Source organism: Symphodus melops (genome assembly GCF_947650265.1).
Source record: "Symphodus melops genome assembly, chromosome: 4".
Lineage (NCBI taxonomy): Eukaryota > Metazoa > Chordata > Actinopteri > Labriformes > Labridae > Symphodus > Symphodus melops.
Window position 1 is genome coordinate 9,170,120 of NC_136694.1, and position 22,992 is coordinate 9,193,111.

General features: G+C 38.5%; 3 protein-coding genes across 12 annotated transcripts in view; all 3 read left to right on the forward strand.

Moving 5' to 3' along the window:
- The window catches only part of itpr1b (inositol 1,4,5-trisphosphate receptor, type 1b), a 75,778-nt gene extending 65,564 nt beyond the window's left edge, over positions 1-10,214 (forward strand). For all 10 annotated transcript variants that reach the window (XM_079340449.1, XM_079340457.1, XM_079340451.1 and 7 more), the window contains 5 exons: positions 465-613; positions 1,122-1,287; positions 2,105-2,265; positions 7,573-7,734; positions 8,919-10,214. In XM_079340449.1, the coding sequence (XP_079196575.1) occupies positions 465-613; positions 1,122-1,287; positions 2,105-2,265; positions 7,573-7,734; positions 8,919-9,005 (725 nt within the window). In that variant the 3' untranslated portion in view covers positions 9,006-10,214. The remainder of the gene's footprint in view (positions 1-464; positions 614-1,121; positions 1,288-2,104; positions 2,266-7,572; positions 7,735-8,918) is intronic.
- Positions 10,215-12,412: 2,198 nt separating this feature from the next.
- bhlhe40 (basic helix-loop-helix family, member e40) lies at positions 12,413-16,088 on the forward strand. Its single transcript, XM_079340529.1, has 5 exons — positions 12,413-12,968; positions 13,081-13,144; positions 13,231-13,338; positions 13,701-13,824; positions 13,988-16,088. The coding sequence occupies exons 1-5, from the start codon at positions 12,892-12,894 to the stop codon at positions 14,821-14,823; spliced, it is 1,209 nt and encodes a 402-aa protein (XP_079196655.1). The 5' UTR covers positions 12,413-12,891; the 3' UTR covers positions 14,824-16,088.
- Positions 16,089-19,203: 3,115 nt separating this feature from the next.
- LOC306821901 (N-acylethanolamine-hydrolyzing acid amidase-like) lies at positions 19,204-22,437 on the forward strand. Its single transcript, XM_079340533.1, has 11 exons — positions 19,204-19,445; positions 19,804-19,968; positions 20,096-20,219; positions 20,376-20,466; positions 20,568-20,653; positions 20,737-20,909; positions 21,014-21,076; positions 21,160-21,226; positions 21,358-21,386; positions 21,652-21,721; positions 22,149-22,437. The coding sequence occupies exons 1-11, from the start codon at positions 19,270-19,272 to the stop codon at positions 22,164-22,166; spliced, it is 1,062 nt and encodes a 353-aa protein (XP_079196659.1). The 5' UTR covers positions 19,204-19,269; the 3' UTR covers positions 22,167-22,437.
- The last annotated feature ends 555 nt before the right edge of the window (positions 22,438-22,992 follow it).

Here is a 22,992-nt window from a genome sequence, read left to right on the forward strand (position 1 = left end):
GTGGATAAGGAAATCCTGAGCCTTCAAGCCATCACAAAGTTATGATTGGATAAATTAAATTAATTGAAGTATGAAATGAGGAATAAAATACCTTTTATTTAGTCATGGTGGGTTCCATTTCAGTTGCCGGTCTGATACGTCATGAGGAATGCTGCCCTAAAATCATAAATCCAACTTGGAAACTCTGACCTTCTTCAGTAGCCTGAGTTAAAATCCTATATGGTGCATCAACAGTAACATTTGAGCTGTAACTATTGTGTTTATGAGCAACTTGGTCCTCTTTTTGTGTAATTAAAGTAACACCACCAATAGTATCATGCAAGATCTATCTGTGGACATGTTGTCATGTTATTTTTGCGCAAGCTATCACATAGTGTGTTGTTGTTACCATGTCTTAGCTAACACAGCAGCGTCCATGTTGCTTGTCCACCGCAGTTACGCAGTATGAATGTGTGCGTTTGCAGCTTCCCTCACTGTCCAACCGTCAGCAGTGGTGATTGAAGACAAGGAGCGATCGTGTGACTCCCTGCTCATGTGCATTGTCACTGTATTGAGTCACGGCCTCAGGAGTGGAGGAGGTGTTGGGGATGTCCTGCGGAAGCCATCCAAAGAGGTACAAAGCACAGGAATAGTTTTCATTAAACTATCGAAGTGAAGTTATCCTCGATAATTAACATCTGAGGGCAGTGAGATCAATAACCATCAAACATGCTTGCACATTCGCCTGCAAGACACAGACTGATTAAATGAAGTTAAAATAGAGGTATGGGTTTCATTTCATTAACATTTTCAATGAGTCCAAGACTATATTGAGTTCAACTTCACAGATTATCGAACAATTATTACCACAAAGGCGGTGAAGTGAAGGCTTCCACTAGTTTATATGTATCACATGGACGAGTGGAAGATCAGAGAGGTTACACAAGGTTTCATAATGTGTAACATTCCAGAGAAAAAGCATAAAATATCTTGTTCTCCGTCTTGATGTGTTAGAAATTAGGCTTGACCCACAGACTGAAGGCATTAAGCTTTCTTGCTGATATAAACTTAAGTCAACATCTCGGGGAAGTCTCTGCATAGTACCCTGTATAAAAACAGCTCTCATTGTGTCCCTCCAACAGGAGCCCCTTTTCGCTGCCAGGGTGATATACGATCTGCTTTTCTTCTTCATGGTCATCATTATCGTCCTCAACCTCATCTTTGGTGTTATCATCGATACATTTGCCGACCTGAGGAGTGAGAAGCAGAAAAAAGAGGAAATTCTGAAGACAACGTGTTTTATTTGTGGTGAGGAAGCATTTTGGGTTGTTCTAATGAACAATCTCTCAAAATCAGTTTGAAACACTTTTTCATTGGACAGTAAAATTGCTGCCTTGGCTATATTTGTTTTGCTGTAAAGGCAGACACTGTTTCATTAGCACAAGGGTAATTGGACTCCTGACCTTTGACTCATGTTTTCCTGTCTTTTCCTGTCATTGTTGTACAGTAGTCATACTCCCTTCTTAGAAATAAATAAAAAAGGAAATGCGTTGCAGTTTTGTGCTGCAGTCACACTGTGTGCAGTAGAATCAGCGAGCGTGATTAAAGTGGTTTGAACTGATGTGAAATTAAGAGAAATCATGAGCATGGCCTACTCCGAGCCTGGTGTGTTCATGCAGCATTGCAGCTGCAGATCAGGTGTCTGTGCAAAATGGGGGCTGTTTTTTCTGGGTATTATAAACAACCAAACGCCTCTTCTTCTCAGAATGAATGGTTAGTCATGGTAGGTGCTGCTGTGGAGGAGGAGGAGTGTTTCTTTCTGCTTCCATATCGGTCTTGACCATGTTAGACTGTATACTCACTCACTGCACCGATGACACGTCCTCATCTATAACTTAACAGTCGCTTACACGCATGACATCTGAACAGTCACTGTCAGATCCACTTATTCTTGCTGCTTTGTGTTGATAAAATCGAAGAAGGGTTATTCCCTTTTTTTCCACAAATCCTCTGCAGGGATTTGGTGTGACAAACAATTATGACCACTTTGACAAAATGTACTTTATGAGACCATATGCCCATTACCTCGTGACCCCATGTGTGTGTGTGTGTCTCTGATTTTTAGGTTTGGAGAGAGATAAGTTTGACAATAAGACGGTTACCTTTGAAGAACACATCAAAGTTGAGCACAACATGTGGCACTACTTGTTCTTCATCGTCCTGGTGAAGGTGAAGGATTCCACCGAGTACACAGGACCTGAGAGCTATGTGGCTGAAATGATCAGGGTAAGGATGTCGTCATACACTACTGAACTTTTTGAACTTTTAGAGTAAACCATCAAATCTAATAATCTTGTTTTATACTGTGAATAAGTCCTCAATTCGAATCTCTTTCTATCCCCCCCCCTTGTAACTACTTGGAAACCATGTGTCAGCGTCAGCTTCAGCTATCAGCCTCTTTCCTGAGGTCAAACTGCTCTCTTCACCAACCCTTAATGTAGATTATCGCTAACATGATTACTGCAGCCTTTTATTTCTCAGCAACAGCTTTCAGTGTTTCTTCATTTTGCCTCATCCGCCCTGCACTACCAGTGTGTAACATAATAACTGCCTCTATGACCTCCAGTCCCAATAAAGAATGGAGAATTCACTTTCAGACAATGTCTGCCATTGGCATAAAATGTATTAATCCCCTGAAACAGCTGTGCTTTAATCATTAAACACACACACACACACACACACACACACACACACACACAACCTCATGAGAAGCACTTAGTCAGAATGAGGCATAGCCTGGTAACTAAGCTGCACTACTTTTATTTTAAATTAAGTTGTTTAAAAACTGAAACCGAAGTATGCAGGACTGAAAGACACTTTGCAAGTTGATTTTACATTCCTGTGTCTTGCTCAGTCCACTCAAATACTGACTTAAAAATACAAACAGTTTTCATTTAGTTTTCCTGTGATGCTGGTGTTGTGTCAGTGATTCTTGAAAGGTCACACTGTTGATTAGCCTGCAGCATACTCATTTCAAAGTCATGTTCCACGGCCAGTGTCGTTTGTGATGTACTTCACTAGAAGCTGTGATTAATAATGATTTAATGTAATTTAACAATGTTCAATTAAAGACTCTTATTTTTTTATTGTCAGCGTAATGGTTGGGTCATCAAACATAATTAGATCTCAACCTCTGCATTAGATGCAGGCGCACACACAATTGTTAATTTGTATTTTTTTGTGGCAAATGAATCAACAAGAAGAAATGAATATGTAAGATGAAAACAGAAAGAGATCTAAATGTTATTGTTTTGGTTTTTACATCATACTCATAGCCTGTGAGCAATTAGAAAGTAGTATAACTGCCAAAGGAAAGCCCCTTCTTCTGAAGTGGTTGCTTCCCTGACGTACTTGCACTTACGTGTTGCTTTCTGACACAGTTTCTCATTAGATACCACTCTGCCCACTCGTTTGCATTTTGCCTTGATCTGCTGCGCTCAGTCTTGTGAGGAACCACCTGATTTGGGATTAACCCCAATTATTTTTCCCATTAACCTTTCACCCCCACTGAGCCCAAACGAGTTTGGCAAGGATGTGTTCAGACCAGCAGTTTATTGGAGCAGGCTCATCAGAAAGGGAACACATGGTGAGAAGGACCCCAATGACCCATCAGCTGACCCAGTCATCCTTAACATTGCGTCTAAGCTTCACATGCAAGTGCTTTAATGGCGGGGTTCAACGTCTTCTTGTCTGAGTTGTCCACAAAGCCTGCAGTGTTCACAAAACTTCTCCAACTTAAAGTGCTGTAAATCAAATTAATATGTTATGATTGATCACACTAGAGCAGACTTTCCCATCCTTGGATCCCAACAACTCGTGAGGCCGCATGGTATTCAAATAGGGTCGCATGAAATTTGTTTTTATTGAACAATTGAAAAATATGTAATGTATAAAAATATATTGAACACTGGCTACTATGGACCATGAAGCCAATGCCAAAACAAGAAACTTTGAGAGTCACTCTCTCTTTCTGTCATCCATTGTGCAGAAATGTCTAACCAGTCTCAATGCTCGCTAAGATGAATGTTAACTTACAAAAAAGTTTAGAAAACCAATGCATTTTACCTATAAGATTTTGTGTTTTAGATGTCTTGGCTTGCCTAAAGTTTTGTAAAGTCAAAGAGGTCACAAGACAAAAAAAGCCCTAGAGGCTGTGATGAATCACAGTTCATTACAATTTTTAAATACTAGTATTTACTTTAGATTTTAACATACTTTAAATATGCTACATTGAAATGCAAAAAAAAAAAAGCTACAAAACAGCCAAAATGATTGTTTGGGGATTTTACAGCGGTACATCTGATTACAAAGTGGGCTCAGACCAGCGTGGGCGACCTCCAGGATCCCTTACTGCCATCCAAGCAAAACAACCTGAGCCAATCAGCTCATCCTGCACAGCACTACTCATACAGAGGCCTCTGTTACTTTATGAATGCAAACACAGACAAATATGTTTGCACTTGCCCCAGTTTAAGCCAGATGTTTCTAAACACCCTACTCGGGCTCCCTTTAGCCTTTCAATACTGCCTGAGAACTAAAGACAATGAATGGCTTACCTTTTACTGGAACGGAAGGCGTCTCTCTTTTTCCGACTGGCTGAGATGTTCACAGTCGTCTCTGGCGTCTACGTGGAGATGTGACCCATGAGTTTATTGCAGTACACTGAGGACCAATAGTGCAACAGACAGACCACATGTGTAAATCATTTAATCATGTATACAAGGTGTACAAACATAGTAAATACATTTACATGAACAATGAAAAAAGAAATTACTAAATAGTGAATGTGTCATGTATTTAATTCAAGTGCTGACATCTTGCTGTCATAAGATAACATTTTCTGCCTTTATGTTTTCATATACATTCTCAATTAGTCTGGAAATTTGGTATTGAACAATTTGGACATAAGTTAAGATAACAGGAAAAAAAACATGTGTTACAACAGCATGGAAGACAAAGTAAAGGAAAAGTATGAAGTAATGAATTTAAATACTAACAATAATATTATGACCTTACACACATTAATAATTGATTAATTATTCCTTTTTGTAGTGTAAAACTTTATTATAATTTACAAGCATTAGCTTATGATTACATTAAGAACAAACCAGTAAGCTCATTGTCTTCAGTCTATTTAGTCTCTCCCCCGCAGCTTAGATGTCATTTGATTGCTGCGTTAACATGGAAGTAGCAATAGGAGAAGAAGGGGGGTGTGGAAGTCAGACTACTCTGACAATGACTGGGACTGACGTCAATCGTGGAGGGCTCTGAGAACCAAGTGTCAAATCTGAGGTGTAAAAACATGAGTCTTTATACACGCTCATATTCCTCATTCTTGTTGCCTCCTCAGCAGCAGGATATTATCGTCTTCAGCACAGATTTCAAACATTAGTAACCACAAGCACTCAGAATGGTTCTTTAAGTATAAGAGTCTATTTTAGAATAAATGTGCTTCATCAGTATCTACATTTGATTAGATGTGTAGCATGTTATGCTATTCATTTGAAGTTTTTGTCTGAGTGGGCTGTCAGCCCGTCTGGTGCCTTGCGACATTAATGTGACGTTAGGTTACTGTTTTAACCACACAGCATCCTGTTTCTCAGTTATGGCTATGTGGTTTTAATAATGAAAGATGTACTTCCGTCATTTCCATTGAACCAGTGTGAAGTACAATCTTCAGTCGTGCCTGCACTTCTCAGTTTACTGGAAGTGCTTTCTCGTGTAAACACCAGGATGGAAAGAGGGCAGGACCGGTGGTGACATAGTCGTTAAACAAACGTGCACTGTTTGGTTTGGAGGCAAATTCCAAAATGAGGGAATGACCTCTGTGTTGGTAGTTTTCTTTAATGTAGCTCATTAGCTTAAATTAGTGCAGTGACAGAAAATATATTGTTAGGTTTTGGGTTGTCATTATTTCTTTTTCGATCAAAGAGACGAAGATGCATTGAAATGGTAAATGGACTGGTATGTTGCTTTTTGGAAAGCATCTTGAGTTAACACTTGTGAATTGGCGCTATACAAATAAAGATTGACAGATCACGCTTTTCTAGTCTTCTGACTACTCAAAGCACTTTTACACCACAGGTCATACCTACACATTTCTACACTTTATGGCAAAGGTTTAAAGTTAGCATCAGAAGTAACTTCTCTCATTCATACACATTGACAAGTCACCAAAGAAGTAGCACAAGCAACTTGAGGTTCAATGTCTTGGGGATTAAACCCCCAACCTTCCAGTTGAGAGACAGCTAACTAACAGAGCCACAGCCACACCAGTGCAATGATTAAACTGCTAATTCCTACATGATTTAATAGAAACATTATAATAAATATGACTTTTATTTTATTTTAAAAGAAAATAGTTGTGAATGTGAGGCTCTCTGAAGGGGATGAACGAGGTAAACATAGCCTCTGTCACCTTGCATTCAGGAAGTGGAACCTGCTAACAGAAATTGTCTCGTCCTTTCACAATGAGTGTGTGATGTTCGTCATTTTAGTGTAGTGTGATTCCCCTTCGGGCTGCCTTTTCAACCAGCAATGGTTTGTGGTTTGGACGGCCAACTCACTTAACCATCTGTCAACATATCAGCCACTGAAACCTAGGGACTTTTTAGCCCATTTTGTTAACAGAGCTCTGTTTCCAGCCAGGGATATCAAGGGCCACACAGCATCCCACCCTCTCATTCAAGCTGTAATTAGGCCAAATGACAGAAACATGGAAGTGTAAGATCTGTATTTATGTTGCAAAGAATGAAATGGAAAAGCATTTCCACTCATCTTGCTCAGCAAGAAGCAGATTAACAAAGCACCCAGAGCGTCTAGATGACTTGTTTTGAGGGCTGCCAAATGTCAATCCTCATTAATCCCTATATTTCAGTAGAAAATTGTAATGAATCATATTTTTGTTATTTACATTTTAAAATGAAACTTGTTAGGCTCTCTTTTTTATGTCTGAAGCTGAGAAAGAGATTTATTCTGCAAAGAAGAACATTTGAGAACATTGTGGTAGATGGAAGGTTATGACATTGACTTAACCACAGAAAAATGAACTTGTTACGGATCAAAAACTAAATGGAAACAGTAAATTAGATAAATGTCTCATGTTACAAGGTGGATTACTTTTGACTCTTTAACTGAGTTGTCTGAGAGTTGGTTTTTTTTTTTTTTTTACGTGAGACATTTAAAGATGCAGCAGTGTTCTTTTCCATCACTGTGGCTGTGTCCGAAACCACATACTGCCTACTTCATACTTTAAATAAGGGAAACGTATAACCCACAAGTAAACAACTTCCGAGTGATTACAAGAATACAGATACAGAAAGTCCCTCCCGATTAACGTCATTCTGCTTGAACAATAGTCTTCAAATCACTGCATGCAGCTACAGGCAGCACAAGGCCTGTAGGGAAAATCAAACCACTTCTGAAAAATGTACAAATGTACAAATTTAAAAAAGTACCACAGAGAATTTATTGTATCAGTTGTATGTTGTGCTAATCAACCTGCTACAACTATTAACATTTTTTTTTTCCCAGGACCACAACTTGGACTGGTTCCCACGGATGCGGGCCATGTCACTGGTCAGTAGTGACGCTGACGGGGAGCAAAATGAGATCAGGAATCTGCAGGAGAAGCTGGAGTCCACCATGAAACTTGTGTCCAACCTGTCAGGCCAGCTCACCGAGCTGAAAGAACAGGTTGGTTTAACTTAGGCGGAGACACTGTTCAGCATCCATCCTGGCTAAAACGTGAAGTGTGAGAGAAGGTTTTCAGTGGCTTTGAGGACAGCGAGTGTTGCTTTAGCTAAGTATGCCGCTCATTGCTCTTTAGATGCAGAGATTACCAAAAGTGATGAGTCATAACTCACAGCAGCTCACAACTCTAATCCTCATGGAGTTTAAACTTCAAGAGACAACTGGCGTGTTGGCCAAAGTATTTGTTGTCATCAAATAATAATTCAATATTTTTAATGGTATAGTAGTATATAGTAGTTGTTGTTATATTAACTAGACAAGGAGGAAAAAACACTCAAGTGAACACTCAACTGAACTCCTTCAAAGTTGTGCAAAAAAACTTGTGCTTATTAGCAAACAAGGCATCAGTTGCACAATTGCTGCACACTGCTTCTACTAAACAGAATTCCCTTTACCCTTGAAATGAGAACTATCTGTGAGGAAGTGAATGTAACCAAGACCTTTTGACCCAGACGGGGAAATGATTACTGTGTTGTCAAAAGCTATGAAGTGTACAGGGGTAACACTAACAGGCACATTTTGGTACAAAATCAACATCTGTACGGCCATATTTGAATAGTCATATTTTGTAAAGAAAATGGCATTACTCAAAAGTAACAGAAAAAAGTTGGTGAAATTACTTCAGAAATTCTACTGCATATGTTGTATTGATATTTGTCCATAACACGCTCTTCTAATCAGAATTGTTTCTCTTGGCACAATCATTGCAAGAACACTTAATCTCACTTTTAATATTGTTTTGTTTCAGTGTTGAGATGACGACCATTGCATTCAAGTTAATTCTTAGCAGAAAACGTGTTCTTATTCCTGCTTGTATAAAGGTTAAACATGCGTTATGACTCATGTGCTATGCTTGATCTCTGAAATTTCTTTAGATAGAGTTTCAGTATTAGTAGTTTGTATTCTGCTGCTTTCGTCAGAGGACTGTGCGATGTGGATGACACAGCTGAAAGGACAAAAAGCATCTCTTTCTCTTCAGCAGTGCGCAGAGTTAATGCTGCATTTGTAGTTCTTTATAAATGAAGTGAAAGAATGAATGAATCGGTAAATTCGGCAGAGGAGGACGTGCATGCTTCAGAGGTACAGGTGGGCTTGTTTTTTTTACAAATTTGCCTTTTTCTCTCCAGATGACAGAGCAGAGAAAACAGAAGCAACGGATAGGCCTGCTAGGACACCCTCAGCACATGAACGTTAACCCTCAGCAGCCTGCTTAAGGTTAACTGACGGTGCCCTAAAGAATCTGCATCGGCTGCTTGTGTAGTCTTCACTCAGAGGTAACAAACAATGTCAGCTCCACTGAGTGTAACTTCTAACCACTGTAACATAGGTAGGAATAATGCAACGTGTAGCTCTACCCCACACTTGTGTTACTCAAACAGTAACGCTCATCCCCCTCATTGTGATCTTTCCAGTTTAAACTAGTGCCAAATGTTGTCTATGTTATTGTTGGATGGATTACTCATCTCACAGCCTTTACGGGTTGAACTTGAAACATGATATAGCTGACTAGACAGGGAGAAATAGACAACTTTGTTTTTCATTTTTTATTTCAACGTTGTCTATATCTGGCATAACAAGCAGTATTACATGTCTTATTTTTTGTATGTTGTGCAATATAATAACTTAAATATGCAACATCATTGAAGTGTGGATTTAAGTTCCATTTAGTTTGTCTTATTTAAGTGAGCCAATGTTTCTGTTTGTACCTTATTGCCACTGAATAAAATAGGAAGTAGCCAGTCGTCTTTACTTGCATACAAATAGAAGTTATATCAATAAGATGACCTGCTCATTTGATTTGTTTCGTAAAAGGTGTGCATATTTCTTGATTGTAAATTGCACGAAATAGAGATAGTATATATTGTGTGAAAGCAATATATTCAAATAGTTTTCTTCACCTGCAAATGTTGTCACATCTCACTGCCTCATCATTATATGATGCATTTGCTTTACATTGAATTTTATTTTGACAGACACTAGGAGTGTTTGTCTTTTAAAAAAAAAATATTATGATGTGTTCAGGTTCACTCATGTTAATGCAACTAGCTCAGGAGCTGTGACTCTCCATAAATAAATGAATCAATACTTTGTCCTTTTCTGTCTGTCTGCAGCAAACTTGTTCCATTTGTGCCTGTGTTTGACCGCATTTAAAGACTGATACGAGTCTGCTGCTTGTGCAGAGGCACTCGTTTTTATTTTCATGTTTACTAAAATGTACAAGTTAACTTCCATGCTATTGTTATAATTCTTCTCTTGACTACTATGTGTACAGAAGGTTTGTTGCCGATCTTTGCTTTTGTATAGAAAAAGAGAGGGAGAAAAACACTTTCGCTCATGTATGTTAAGAATAACTAATAATCTGGATTCTGTCAATTTGTATATTAAAGTAGAATTATTTATTAAATTGATGTATTTATCCTTTACTTTATTTTGTGTTTTCTTATTGTTGACTTGAAGAAACAGAATGAATTTTAGAAAGTCAGCCACCAACATGCCTCATTGTTTAGAAATGTTTGAGTCTATGATTATATATGTCTGAAATTATATTCAAACAAAATAAACTATCACATGATTGATTTGAGACACTTTTCAGACATGCTTCAGATTTAATCTCAACGTCCCTAAAATAATAACTAATCTAATATTTAGCTCTTAATCTTTCCCTACCTGACTTATAAAATGAATAAAATCTTCATGATGCAAATGATAGGTTATTTTGGGTAAGAAGATTTTAAGTTAACAAATATATATGTATATATACACACACACACACACACACACACACACTGGAAAGCTTTAGAATTAACTGGGTATATATGTGGTGTAGTGTGTATATATATATATATATATATATATATATATATATATATATATATATATATTGCATTTACATTCTGATTTTTTTTTAATTCAGTGTATGAAGCACATTTTTTTCGTTCATAGGAATCTTACAACATAAGCTAAATGTTGCTTCAATTTTAACTTACTGTCAATATATAAGCTACTTCTTTGAATTGGAAGTATATATGTTTAAACCCACTATTTACTTGAATTTTTATTTAAGCTATTTCATCTTTATACTTAACTAGTCTACATTTGAAGAGGGGAAAAATACTATGAGCTTAAATGTACATGTGGAGTCTTTAACAACAATTCAACCTCTTTCTTCTTTCTTTCTTACAAATAATAATACACCAATATTTACCCAACTACTTATAAATACAAAACTGACTGGGGCCGTTTTTGCACCTCACATTTTGACTGGCTAATAGATTGTTTGTTTGCTTGAAAATGAGTGTTAATCTTGTAATGTAGTGAAGCCTAGTGTGTTCAATTATCTTATAGCCTAGGCTATCGTTTTTTGGTTCACAGGTGAAAGTCAATAACAAACGTTAGTCCTGGCCTTTTAAAGCCCATTTAGCCCTGGTGTATTTATTTATTTTTATATATTAAAGCCCATTTCACCTACATCTTTATTAATTAATTGTTGATTGTCATTGCCTCCTTGTCTTTTCCCACAGGCCAGTACGCATTCTGCTAACTTTTTTATTTTCTCGAACATTTGATTGACTTGGAGAATAGGGTAGGTCGTGTCCGGCCAGTCGCTCCCTTGTTTTGGGACTTTTGCTATCTTTAGTCTTTGGCTTCTTCGGGACGTCGGCGGGTGGAACCGACCGACCATTCGGGCACTCTCGGTAGATTGCGCGCATGACGTCACAAGCAGGGATCCGCTCCACACTCCCTGGCCATGAGGAGCTCAACGTGACATCCCACTGGGTACAGGCAGGTTTAATACTATCAGTACAGCAGCCGGTAGGCTATAAAAAAAAAAAAGAAAACAAAACACTCAGCAGACGCGACACTGCTGCTGCTGCACGTGCCACACAGCAATCGGGCACAGTATGAAATTACACGTTGTTCATGCTGAGCGCATCACATGCCACGCTGAATATTTGACCTCTTGGCAACAATAATACACTGGAAAGCTTTAGAATTAACCGTGGATACTTATTATTTGATTCACAGTCTACGCTTTAAATATCAATTAATAAACTGGGTCCTATTGGTCTCGTCTGTAGCCTATTTAAAGTCAAGATCCCATAGGCTAATTCAAAATGTTCCAAATCAATAAAATTAAAAGAATAATACGATTCTTCCGTGCTTATAAAAGGAAAACAATGAAAAATGTGGAGAAAAAAAATGCATGTAGACCTATGTTACGTTATGCTATTCTGTTGAGAGCTTATTAAACATAGTTTTGTCAAGTTTAATAATACAATGCGATGCCTATAGCTCAGCATTGTTTGAGCGCATTGAGTGTTAGTTTTACTCGTGCATTATAATCGATTGAAGCATTAAGCGTATGAGGTGGCTATGTTTTTTTTTTTTTTGTTTTTTTTACAGGCTATATTTTTCTTCAAGTCTCGTGTCACTGGAAGACACGATGTTTTCCGTCGGTCCTGAATCCTTTTCTACATGGGCTGCCATATTCGCAAGTTCACAAAATAACAATTCAACATTTCAAAACATTGTCCGAATAAACTGTTGCTCCACTTTTTGGCTTTGTAAACAAAGTCGTCTCTGCAAACACGGTTTGCCTCGAGAGCTGGAGCATGGTCGTCCACGAGACTTAGCCCCAGCCTACTACAGAAGAGGGTTGTACTCAGCGGCAATGAGAGGGGAGGAGGCGTGTGTGTGTGTGTGTGTGTGCGGGGAGGGCGAGGAGTTGAAAGCGCCGTCCAACACGTGAGGCTCATGTGACGGTGTCGAGTCTGTCTGCAGCCGAGAGACGTGCCCGCAGTCACAGGGTTTAACACGTAGTCAAAACCCACCCAGCGCTCACACATTGAGCTGCGCGTGGAGCCTCCCTAGACATACTACTCAGTCCGGACCTGCAGGGTGACAACACTGCGCCGTGCCCAACTCCAGCTCACCGCGGGAAAAAAATACACACACTGGATAAAAGGAGATATTTCTTCATTTTATTTCCGCCTTTCGGATGTTTTTTTTTCTCGTTTTGAAGTGAATGCAATAGAGTCGCATTGTGAACATTTTTGAGGCTTTTTTAAGTACTTTATTCGGGTTATACAGTTGAGCGACATGGAGAGGATTACAAGTGCGCAACCACCTCCTTGTATGCCAAAACACCCACCACTGGATATAGCTGAACTACAAGGGTAAGATACAGTAATTGTGTTGCAGTTTTGTCATTTTTTATGTATCGCCGAAATACATTTTAACAGAATCATCACCTGCAACTATATGAACTAATTCAACCTGTCTCCCAAGGATGGACTTTCCAATGTATGTGTACAAATCCAGAAGGGGCATGAAGCGTGTGGATGAGAGCAAGGTAAATTTAAGTAATAAATGACAATATTACATCATTTATTCGATTCAACTGCTTGAATATCACTGACAACATTTAAACTCTTACAGGAGACATACAAGTTACCACACCGACTGATCGAAAAGAAAAGACGAGACAGGATAAATGAATGCATCGCCCAGCTGAAAGATTTGTTGCCAGAACATCTTAAGCTTACAGTGAGTATTATCTTGTGCATATGGTGACTGCTATGGGCCGAGAGCCAGGGAATGTGAGACTGAGACACCACATGATTCATCCGATAAGTTTGTTTGCTCCAGCCTTTGGATTCAGTTTTAGAATGAGGAAAACAAAAGTGTGAGAATTTGGGGAGATAAAAAATATTTTTTTTTGTAACTATATTAATTTATAGTCTCCATACACACAGACGGAGTTTTAGTTTTAAATGTGTTGTTCATAATTTAGTGTGTGTACGTGAATTGCATGACTTCCCGGGCGTTTGAGGCTTGTCCTCTACTCAGCTGCAGAATGTGTTACATAAGAAAGATCAACATGCTTATCGAAGGTCTTCCTGTTTTAGACGCTGGGTCATTTGGAGAAAGCTGTGGTGCTGGAACTGACTCTCAAGCATGTGAAAGCTCTGAGTACCCTCCTGGAGCAGCAGCAGCAGAAAATTATTTCACTACAAAAGGACCTGCAAATAAGTAAGTGTGATGCCTAAATGTTGATTAGATCAAAAAAATAAAATGTTTAAAGCATGTTGTTCTTTTAGCATCTATTAATCAGGAGCTCTGCAATCTCTTTCATCTCAGAACTACTATGAGTTAAATTTATAGAATAAACATTTTAAAACTTGTGATCAATCAGGTGATCATGGAGGTGAAGAGAGCAGTGAAGAGATGTTCCGCTCCGGCTTTCACTTGTGTGCGAAAGAGGTTCTTCACTATCTGGCCGGCCAAGAAACTAGCCAGGACCTGACTCCTTCCCATGTCATCAGCCACATCCAAAAGGTGGCAGCTGAAGTCCTGCATCATGAAAGCAGCCCGAACCCGGACGATTCCATCCCACAAGCTTCAGAGAAAGTGAAGAAACCTGCTGGACAGCCTCAAAGGGCGTCTGAGGTCCCCGCTAAGAACTGTGTGCCTGTCATTCAAAGGACTTATCCCCATGGGATGGGGGAGCAGAGTGGCAGTGATACAGACACTGACAGCGGCTATGGAGGAGAACGTGACCCAAAGGCTCAGTGGTCAGAGAGTCACGCAAAGGAGGGGGAGCTCAAGCAGGCTGGGGCTGAAAGGAGATCCATCAAGCAGGAGGGCGACGAGCCTCTGGCCAAAAAGTTAAGGTCCGACTCTCCAGAAGATGAGGTACTTCCTGGTCAGATGGTGGGAAGTCCTGGCAGTTATATGAGCTTCTCCCCCAACCAGAACCCCTTTTGTCTCCCCTTCTACCTCATCCCCCCTACAACTGCAACCGCCGCAGCATATCTACCAATGCTGGAGAAATGCTGGTACCCGGGGGGCATGCCGGTCATGTATCCTGGTATGAGCGGCTCAGCAGCGAGTTTGCAGACACTTCCCTCATCTCTGGTGATGTCCCAGAGGGCAGGGTCTCCCGTGACCCACCAGAACCCCATGGACTCCCACTCACTTCACAAAGCTTTAAAGCATGTCTCCACATTGAACCTGGAATCCAAAGACTGAACAGATATGTTTCTGTTTGAAACCCTTCCCTCCGAATGTTGTTGTGGTCGAATGGTTAGAACACTGAGAAAAGGGTAAATGGACACAGGCGCACTGGTAACCATTTAAACCACAGTCATCGTTGAGCCTATCAGAATTTTGACCCCATCAAAAAAGCTCAAATGGCCACTTCATTTCTCGGCAGGTCTTCGCACACTCAAACAGTACTTTTCTGTTTAACATGGACTAGCCATGTGAAGGCTCATGATTTGTTACTGGTCCCAAAGCTCGAGAACACTGTGAAGATCAGTTTTGGTCAGTTTAAAGATGAGTGCGTCAGATATCAAGAGAGAATATTTTTTGGAAGGTTTGTTTTCTCAGCACTCTGATAAATGTCAGAGGTCAACTCAGAATGTAAGGCATAGAAAAGCCACCCAAAATGATTTGGACCTACTTTTTTTGCACAGTTTGTCATGAATGTAAAGGTTGTACGACTGCTCTTTGTAGATGCTGCTTGAATTATTATTACCTGCTGTAGATCTGTAAAAAAGGAGGATCCACCTTCAGTCTGAGTTGCTTTAGGAAGTGCAACAAACTTGATTAAAAGTTTACCAAACAAAAGAATCCGGTTCATGATGACAAGGCATGTTTATAAAAAAAAACATTGCTCACTTGACCCTTCAAACTCCTTGGAGCTTAGCTGAACGATGTTCAAAAATTTCAGGGCGTTGTCATTGTACAAGGTGTGTCACACGTGTCTGTTAAAATTGATGTGGCCATACAAGCTTTTATGATTTAATGTGTGACTCATGAATATTTGTGTATTTACATAGATTTCCTGTTCAGTCATGTCTTGTAATTATTTTCGTTTATACTACTTGTACATCTCTATTTTTGATACGTGACCCACTGAGTGTATTTGCATTGAGAGCAGGCAAGGGATGAGGTAGTTGTGTGCTGTATTCAAGAGAGCGTGTACAGTATAGTGCGCTGTGTTAAACCAGATTTGCATCTTGCCCTCTTTATGTTAAGGCCTGACCTTAGCTCATGCTGTTGCCTTTACTCGATTAACGCAGACACAACAATTGCAGGTTTTTTACATGTATTTTGCTTTAAATGTGTCTGTGGCAAAAAGAGTGAATGTAAAAGTTCTAACTAAAATAATAGTTTTGTATAGCGAGGTACTTGGGATTTTTATTTTGAAATGTAACTAAAGGATGTTTGTTGTACATATTTTGTATATAAAGTATTATTGATATATATATATATTAAATATTAATAAAGCATTTTTTTCCCACGTTAACTTTGTGTTTTCCTGTCTTCTCAGCAACCGACCTTACAGCTCTTCTCAACACATCCTTACATAACACTTACATAACCCATAACGCAGCAGCGCCTGTGTAAATCAATAGCTGGTCTTAGATTACAGGCTGTAAACATAGTTTTAAAACCGTTTTAAACTGTTAGAACTAAATGAGTAAAGTGCAAGTGTACATTTTTAAATCTTAACTACAAATTGTACCTTGTGATTATTGAATAAATCGTGGACAAGATTTATTTTTTTTAATGTCATTATAACACTAAAAAAAACTCAAAATAAAATTAACTATTGTAACTGAGAAAGTGCTAATATATAACAAGCATCAAAGAAATAGAAAATACAAATTAATAGAATTATGTGATTCTGAATGAGGTTTAGTAAGTCAGACCCAAACAGTTTTTATGTTTTACATAATGTAAGGCATAAACTAAGCTATGTTCAAAGTTTGCGGAGTGTGAGCAGAAAATGTGTCCGTTGACTTCTTACCACTATGGTTGGTTGGAAATGCTGTTCAGGCAGAAGGTGGAAGATGTGGTATTTTTCTACCCACGTCTCCCTGATACATTTGGAGAGACACCGTTTGTTTGCTCAAACAAGTGTTGAATTACTTTTTTACTTGAGTTTTTTCCAACACCTTTTTTTTTTATTTACTGTTGACAGATCTGTTGATAGTTGTCAAAAATGCAGTGCAAGCGCCACCTTGTGGAATTACTGGCAACAGTTTTTCACAACAGAGAAATTGCATGACTTTTACCTTATCCACCGCCAGGGGTCAGGTTTGGCCAGGACGTTTCAGGACACAAAGCAAGCATTATTGATTTTAAACGTTTTTTCAAATTAACAATGGTCACTATTGACAGTCAAAAAGTTTTTTGTTTTTTTTTTTGCTATTTAAATGAGTCTAGAAAAAAAATAATCTCCATCAGCTTTAACAGCTGATTTTAAAGCTGACAAGGGTCGAAACAAGGCCATAATATGTCAGTCACAGAAACCTAAACTAATTTCTACTCATCTATCATGCTTAGCCTATTGTTTGGGTCTTTTGTGTTGGCTTTTCAAGACTGTTATATGTAGCTCCCGCGTAACCGCTTAAAAAATATTGAAGGGTTTTTCTTTTACTGTCCACAATGTTGTTGTTTCCGTTTACTCGTATCACTCATATCCATTCATAACAGGAATGAGCTCTGGAAAATCCAATCACATGCTTAGCACCACACAACACAAGTATAGCTTAACATGAGAACTCTAGAAAAGGCCAGGGTGATTAAAGAAATGGTCTATATTGTGAACATGTCATAATATAACATTTACAAGTTGCTTGTGCTTCCCAAAGTGCTACACTAGAGGTAAATGTAGATTTACAATCTGTCATAGGCTTGAGCATCAGAAGTTAGCATCACAAGTGGCAAAGGACATACATGTGTCATGGACTCGGGTTGAAAAAAAGGGAAGAAAGACCCAATTGCAGGTTAAAAAAGACACGAGGCAAACAGAACTTACTATTCAAAAACATTATCAAACAAAATCCCAAAACAAAAAGACACAGGAGCAGGGAACCAAATAATCCAAGAAGACAGGAAATATGAGACAGGTTACCAAAACACACACTGACACAGAAGGGAAGGACCACAGAGACGAAATAGAGACGGGTTAGTCAAACACAGGAGAGACTGGTTAGACAGGTGAGGACAATCAGAGCAATCAGACATGTGGAAAACACACAAGGAGCAAAGAACTCAAGAACAGAAACACTGAAGAAAACTTCAAAGTAAAATCTGACACTGAAAACACATCACTGAGAACACATCCTGAACAAGATATTACAAAATAAAACAGGAAAAACTTAAACACTAGATGAAGACACACTAACCAAACTAGACCAAACTAGGAACCTTAAAACAAGTAAAACAGGAAACAAACTTACAGACAACATTAAGGACACAAGGATACAGTGAAACATACAAGGGAAAAAATGAGAACTAAAACAAGACAGGAAATCAAAACTGAATCATGACAACATGAACCCAATCAAGGACAATGCTGTTGGTGTAACACCCCACATTTAACAGCTACACTGTGAATTGTCATGCTCACCACCATTTACACAGTATTTAAATGATTTTTTCATATAGTTTCTCGTTTCTTCTTTCAACTTTTCCTTAAAGCAAACCGAAGCAAACGCATAATTGCATTGAGGCAGGACATAGCCTCCCTTGCTGCCAAATGTGGCAAACCTGAAGGCGATGTAGCAAACACTGACACCACTGTAAAAGAGGAAGCAAAAAAAAAAAAAAAAGATGTCATGAGTTCAGAAAAAAAGGCTTACAAGAACCACTGGAATGCGTTTTTAGGATGCTTTCTGTACAGAGGGCATGATGGCTGAGATGACTGAACCGTTTTTGGAGATATGGCTTTTATTGCCTGTAAATCAGCACATTCACTGTAAAAGTGGAACGTCTTTAATACTAAGTGAGTTTTCATCAAATATTTATTCTGCCAAATTACTGTGGACCTTATAGCAACAACTCAACATTTATAACAAATGCTTTATGTTGTAGTTTAATTCATTTCTGATCAACTACGTTGATAGGTCAGCAAATAAATAATAATTAACCTACAATTTCCTTTACATAGCCTATACTCATAGACTGTAAATACACCCAACAAGGTGTCAAAATAGATCACACAGCTTCACACCGATTTGGTTGTAAAACAGCTGATAAAACAAGATTATTTTTGGAAATTATTGTTTCCACATATTTAAACATTTGGTGTCAATATGAAACTTTTCAACTTGGATTAAGTACACTTCCTATCCAATATTGGTCGTTTTCTGTAAATTCAGTGTTAGATTAGTTTTATGCTGCTGTTAGTTGCTTTTTGTCTATTCCTATTTCCCAATAAGTACATCACTAACAATGAGACACAAAGGGTAGGAAGTTCCCCTTTTAGATAGCGTGATAACTCTAACTAACTTTATTTATCAGCGGGTAGGTGGACACTTAAGCACACGATGGTTTAGTTGAGCTTTTATTCTGAAAGATGCGGAGCGGAAGTCTAATTCTTGTTATTTCCTGCAAATCAAGTTGAGTTCCGCGGCAGTCTCTTCTGCTATCAGCCCAGGTTAGTTCCACTCTGGACCGAGCATGGCGACTCGAGCTTTGCTGCTGCTGCTCGGACTCGTCGTGTCCTCGTGCCGGGCAGAGATCGCTCCACCCACACTCAATATCAGCCTGGATGATGAGCCAGAGGTGCGATGGGCGCCTCTAACACAAGTCTTTGATGCAGACTTTCTAAAAAAAGCCGCCGCAGAGGTCATTGAGTAAGTTTTTTAAGTTCTTTGCCTCACATCTGCTGGTGGTGGTGTTAAAAAATTTACCATAGTTATGTGTAGTGTTGCTAAAGCTCAGCCTAAGTAAGTTGACTATAAAGGTAAACGGGACACAAATAACATACTTGTAAACATCACACTTTGAATTTAAATCATTAGTGTCACAGCCACAGAGAGCTAAAAACAATCTTATGGTCTCTTCTCTATATGTGTCAACTTTATATAAACACTTTGTTTCCAAGCAGGCAGACAAATACAATTTGGTTTTTATCATGATCTTGTTATTGTTTGTATCAAGTGCAGTAACATCAAACATGTATGTTTGTAATTACATTTATGTCTTTGCCAGCTCCACTGTTCCAAAATGGGTGCATCAAGCAGTCAAACCGGTTGTAGTGGCCTTGGATAAGTACATTCCCCAGCCTTATGCAGGGGAGATCCGTGGCCTTGCAGAATACTTTGGAGGAAGCCTTTCAGATATCATCATTCTTAACTTTGCCTATGAAGTATCAGCGTATGTATAATCTATTGAAGCTATTAAGTGATGTATAATGCAGACACACAGGGTGTCAAACAAATATGCAGATTGAATGTGAATCCCCATTTATATATGCAAACAAACGTTTTATTGTATTTTATAGATTTTGCACCAGCATCATAGCCCAGGATAAAGAGGGGCACTTGTATCATGGCAGAAACCTTGACTATCCACATTCAGTTTTGAGGAATCTGACAGTCAACCTAGTTTTCCTCAAGAATGGAGAGGTACAGTTACACTCTCCAAAAATGTAAACATCTGCTACAATTTACACAGACCATTAGTTTTTTATTAGTGTCAACGGATACAAAAAAAAACTTGTTACATTATGAAAAAGTAGCAATCTATGCAACTGATAACTGTTTCTTGACATACTCATTCAGGTGGCCTATCGTGGAACTTCATTTGCTGGCTATATTGGCCTGTGGACAGGACAGAGTCCTAACAAGTTCACTGTGTCTGGTGACCAGCGAGGTAAGACCACACTTCTTCCCTGCACTCGTTTATTCAAATAAGTTTACAAATCAGATGTTAAGGATTATTTTGGTTTTATGTTTTCGTGTGGTCATCATCAGGCACTGAACATTGGTGGAACTGGTGGAAGAACGTGGTGTCTGCTTTCATCTTTCGTAGATCCCCAGTTAGCTGGCTAGTTAGGCAGGTGAGCTCATCCGCAGAAGTCAGTCTAATGTGGATGATTACAGAAAGACGAGATGAAACTTTGAATAACTTTTACTTCTGCAGACACTGGAGGAAGCAGAGGACTTTCAGGATGCAGTCATGCGTCTTTCAAAAATCCCCATCATCACTGGGGTGTATTACATTGTTGGTGGTGTGCGAGCAGGTGAAGGGGCAGTCATTACTCGAGACCGGACCGGCCCAGTTGATATCTGGCCCCTGGATCCTGTGAACGGAGAGTAAGAGGCAAAATACAGTATTGGGGAAAATCTGGTGCATCTGGGTGTGACTGACATGAGTTTAATCAAGCATAAAATTGTGCCGCCCTTTTTTTTACTGTAAGATGGTACTTAGTGGAGACTAACTTTGACCACTGGCTTCCACCCCCTGCCAGAGATCATCGAAGGTGAGTTCTCTGACATGATGGATGCTTCAGCAATACTACAGTATTTATCACAACTATTCAATATCTTTGGTTTTGTTTCATAGAGAAGCAGCAAACATAGCACTAAATGCTACTGGCCAAGAACACCTAAACATTAAGACACTTTATCAGGCAAGTGATGACTACTAAAACAATATTCTCAGAGAACAAATGTAACACACAATAAGAAAAGAAAATGTTTACTGCTCATTTTATATTCACAGACAATAAAAAAAGGTTTGTAACAGATTCTTGTCCTGCAGGTTTTGTCGCTGTTTCCAGTGTGTAACGGGTAAGGAGCACATTATTTAATTCATCACATGACTCTTAATGATGCTGAGATGAGGCAGTTTTGTGCATACCAGTTTTTATTCCAATTTCCCCACCTCAGCACTTTGTGTCAATGAGCCTTTGTTTTACACCATACTCAGCACATAGCAAGTAGCATATAGGGAAGCTTTGGCAGATTTTCAGTTGAAGCATTCTGGTGTTCAACATATGGAGTGGACAATGAAATGGATGTGTATAAATAATATCCTGCTATGTTTTTCTTCCAGAATCACAGTTTACACAACAACTATGAGTGCAGCAGCCCCTGACAAGTACAGTACACGTGTCAGGCCAAAGGTAAACTATATAGGCAACTTAAACTGATATTTGTTTGTCTAATTTTGGACATCAATCATTTTATTTGCAACATCATTTATTCTTATACATATTAGTCTTAAATTTCCTGTTTATATTGTTAAGTTAGTTTTTAATATTTAATGTCCACATTTGATAGCACAGTCTACCAAAGCAAAATTCCTTGTGTGTTAAACAAACCTGGCCAATAAGATTAAATCTGAAGTTTTTTTTTGTGATCAACTGTTTTTTACAGTTTGAACAATGGAGGTATAACATTTTAAATCACAGAAAACCATTAAATTGTCTGTTTCCTCCATACCCTTGCCCTTACTCCCCCCCCCCCAAGTACATTATTTTTAGTAATGAAGTGGTGGTATATTACAGAAAATGTGAGACACTAATACAGCCTTTGTTTCTGTCTTTCAAGGGCTGCAGGCCAACCTGAAAGACACAGAGCCAGTCCACGCAAAGACTGTTTCTGCTGGGTCCTTCTGTTGCTGAACTTTAAATTCTGTACTTCTCTGCAGGTTTCATGGTAATGTGGAGATTGTGTGACACATGGATAAGAGAGGGAACTTTGATTTCAACATTTTTGGGATGACACTGCCCCTGGATATCTAATAAGAAATGTTGACATTTTTGTCTGCATGCTGTGCTTTTCCAGCTGAATAACTGAGAAACTTACAAAAAAATGTCAAACACAGAACAACTTCAATGTTCTGGGGGAGAATGAGGCTCCTTGAATTAAATAAACTTAAGTGTCATTAACCACTTAATAAATACTAAATTGCACTTTTAAGAGAATGAAAATGGCAGTAAAGGCATAGAGGAAATGTGAGAGTGCATAAGACACGTGAAGACTACTGTATAAAGTACTTTATATTTTTAAATGCAACAGATAAATAAGTTTGATAAGTACAGGTGAGCCATCTGAACATGTTTTTCATTGAGACTATATGGAATACTTTGATTGACATACTATAGTCCTGCAATAACAGACTTGTGTGTGTGTGTGTGTATATATATATAATTATATACTATATATATATATATATATATATAGTATATATACTAATTGCTGTCTGATAATGACATTTTTAACAAAAAGCTTTTGACAATAAATGTATCCAAAATAAAAGTGCCTTTCCTTCAAATGCATTATTAATCCAATAAATAATCAGAAACCAATTCTGTGTTTGACGTTAATTTGAAATAATTAATAGCATGTTAGCTAGCTGCAGATAAATTTGTGGAAAATGTGAATATGAGTT

Excerpts from the sequence above, each read along its gene's own strand:
- bhlhe40 (XM_079340529.1), top strand. The coding sequence starts at position 12,892 with ATGGAGAGGATTACAAGTGCGCAACCACCTCCTTGTATGCCAAAACAC. Across the intron at positions 12,969-13,080 it reads GATATAGCTGAACTACAAGG|GATGGACTTTCCAATGTATG; the intron begins GTAAGATACAGT and ends CTGTCTCCCAAG. Across the intron at positions 13,339-13,700 it reads CAGAACATCTTAAGCTTACA|ACGCTGGGTCATTTGGAGAA; the intron begins GTGAGTATTATC and ends TTCCTGTTTTAG.
- LOC306821901 (XM_079340533.1), top strand. The coding sequence starts at position 19,270 with ATGGCGACTCGAGCTTTGCTGCTGCTGCTCGGACTCGTCGTGTCCTCG. Across the intron at positions 20,220-20,375 it reads TTTTCCTCAAGAATGGAGAG|GTGGCCTATCGTGGAACTTC; the intron begins GTACAGTTACAC and ends ATACTCATTCAG. Across the intron at positions 20,654-20,736 it reads TTAGCTGGCTAGTTAGGCAG|ACACTGGAGGAAGCAGAGGA; the intron begins GTGAGCTCATCC and ends TTACTTCTGCAG.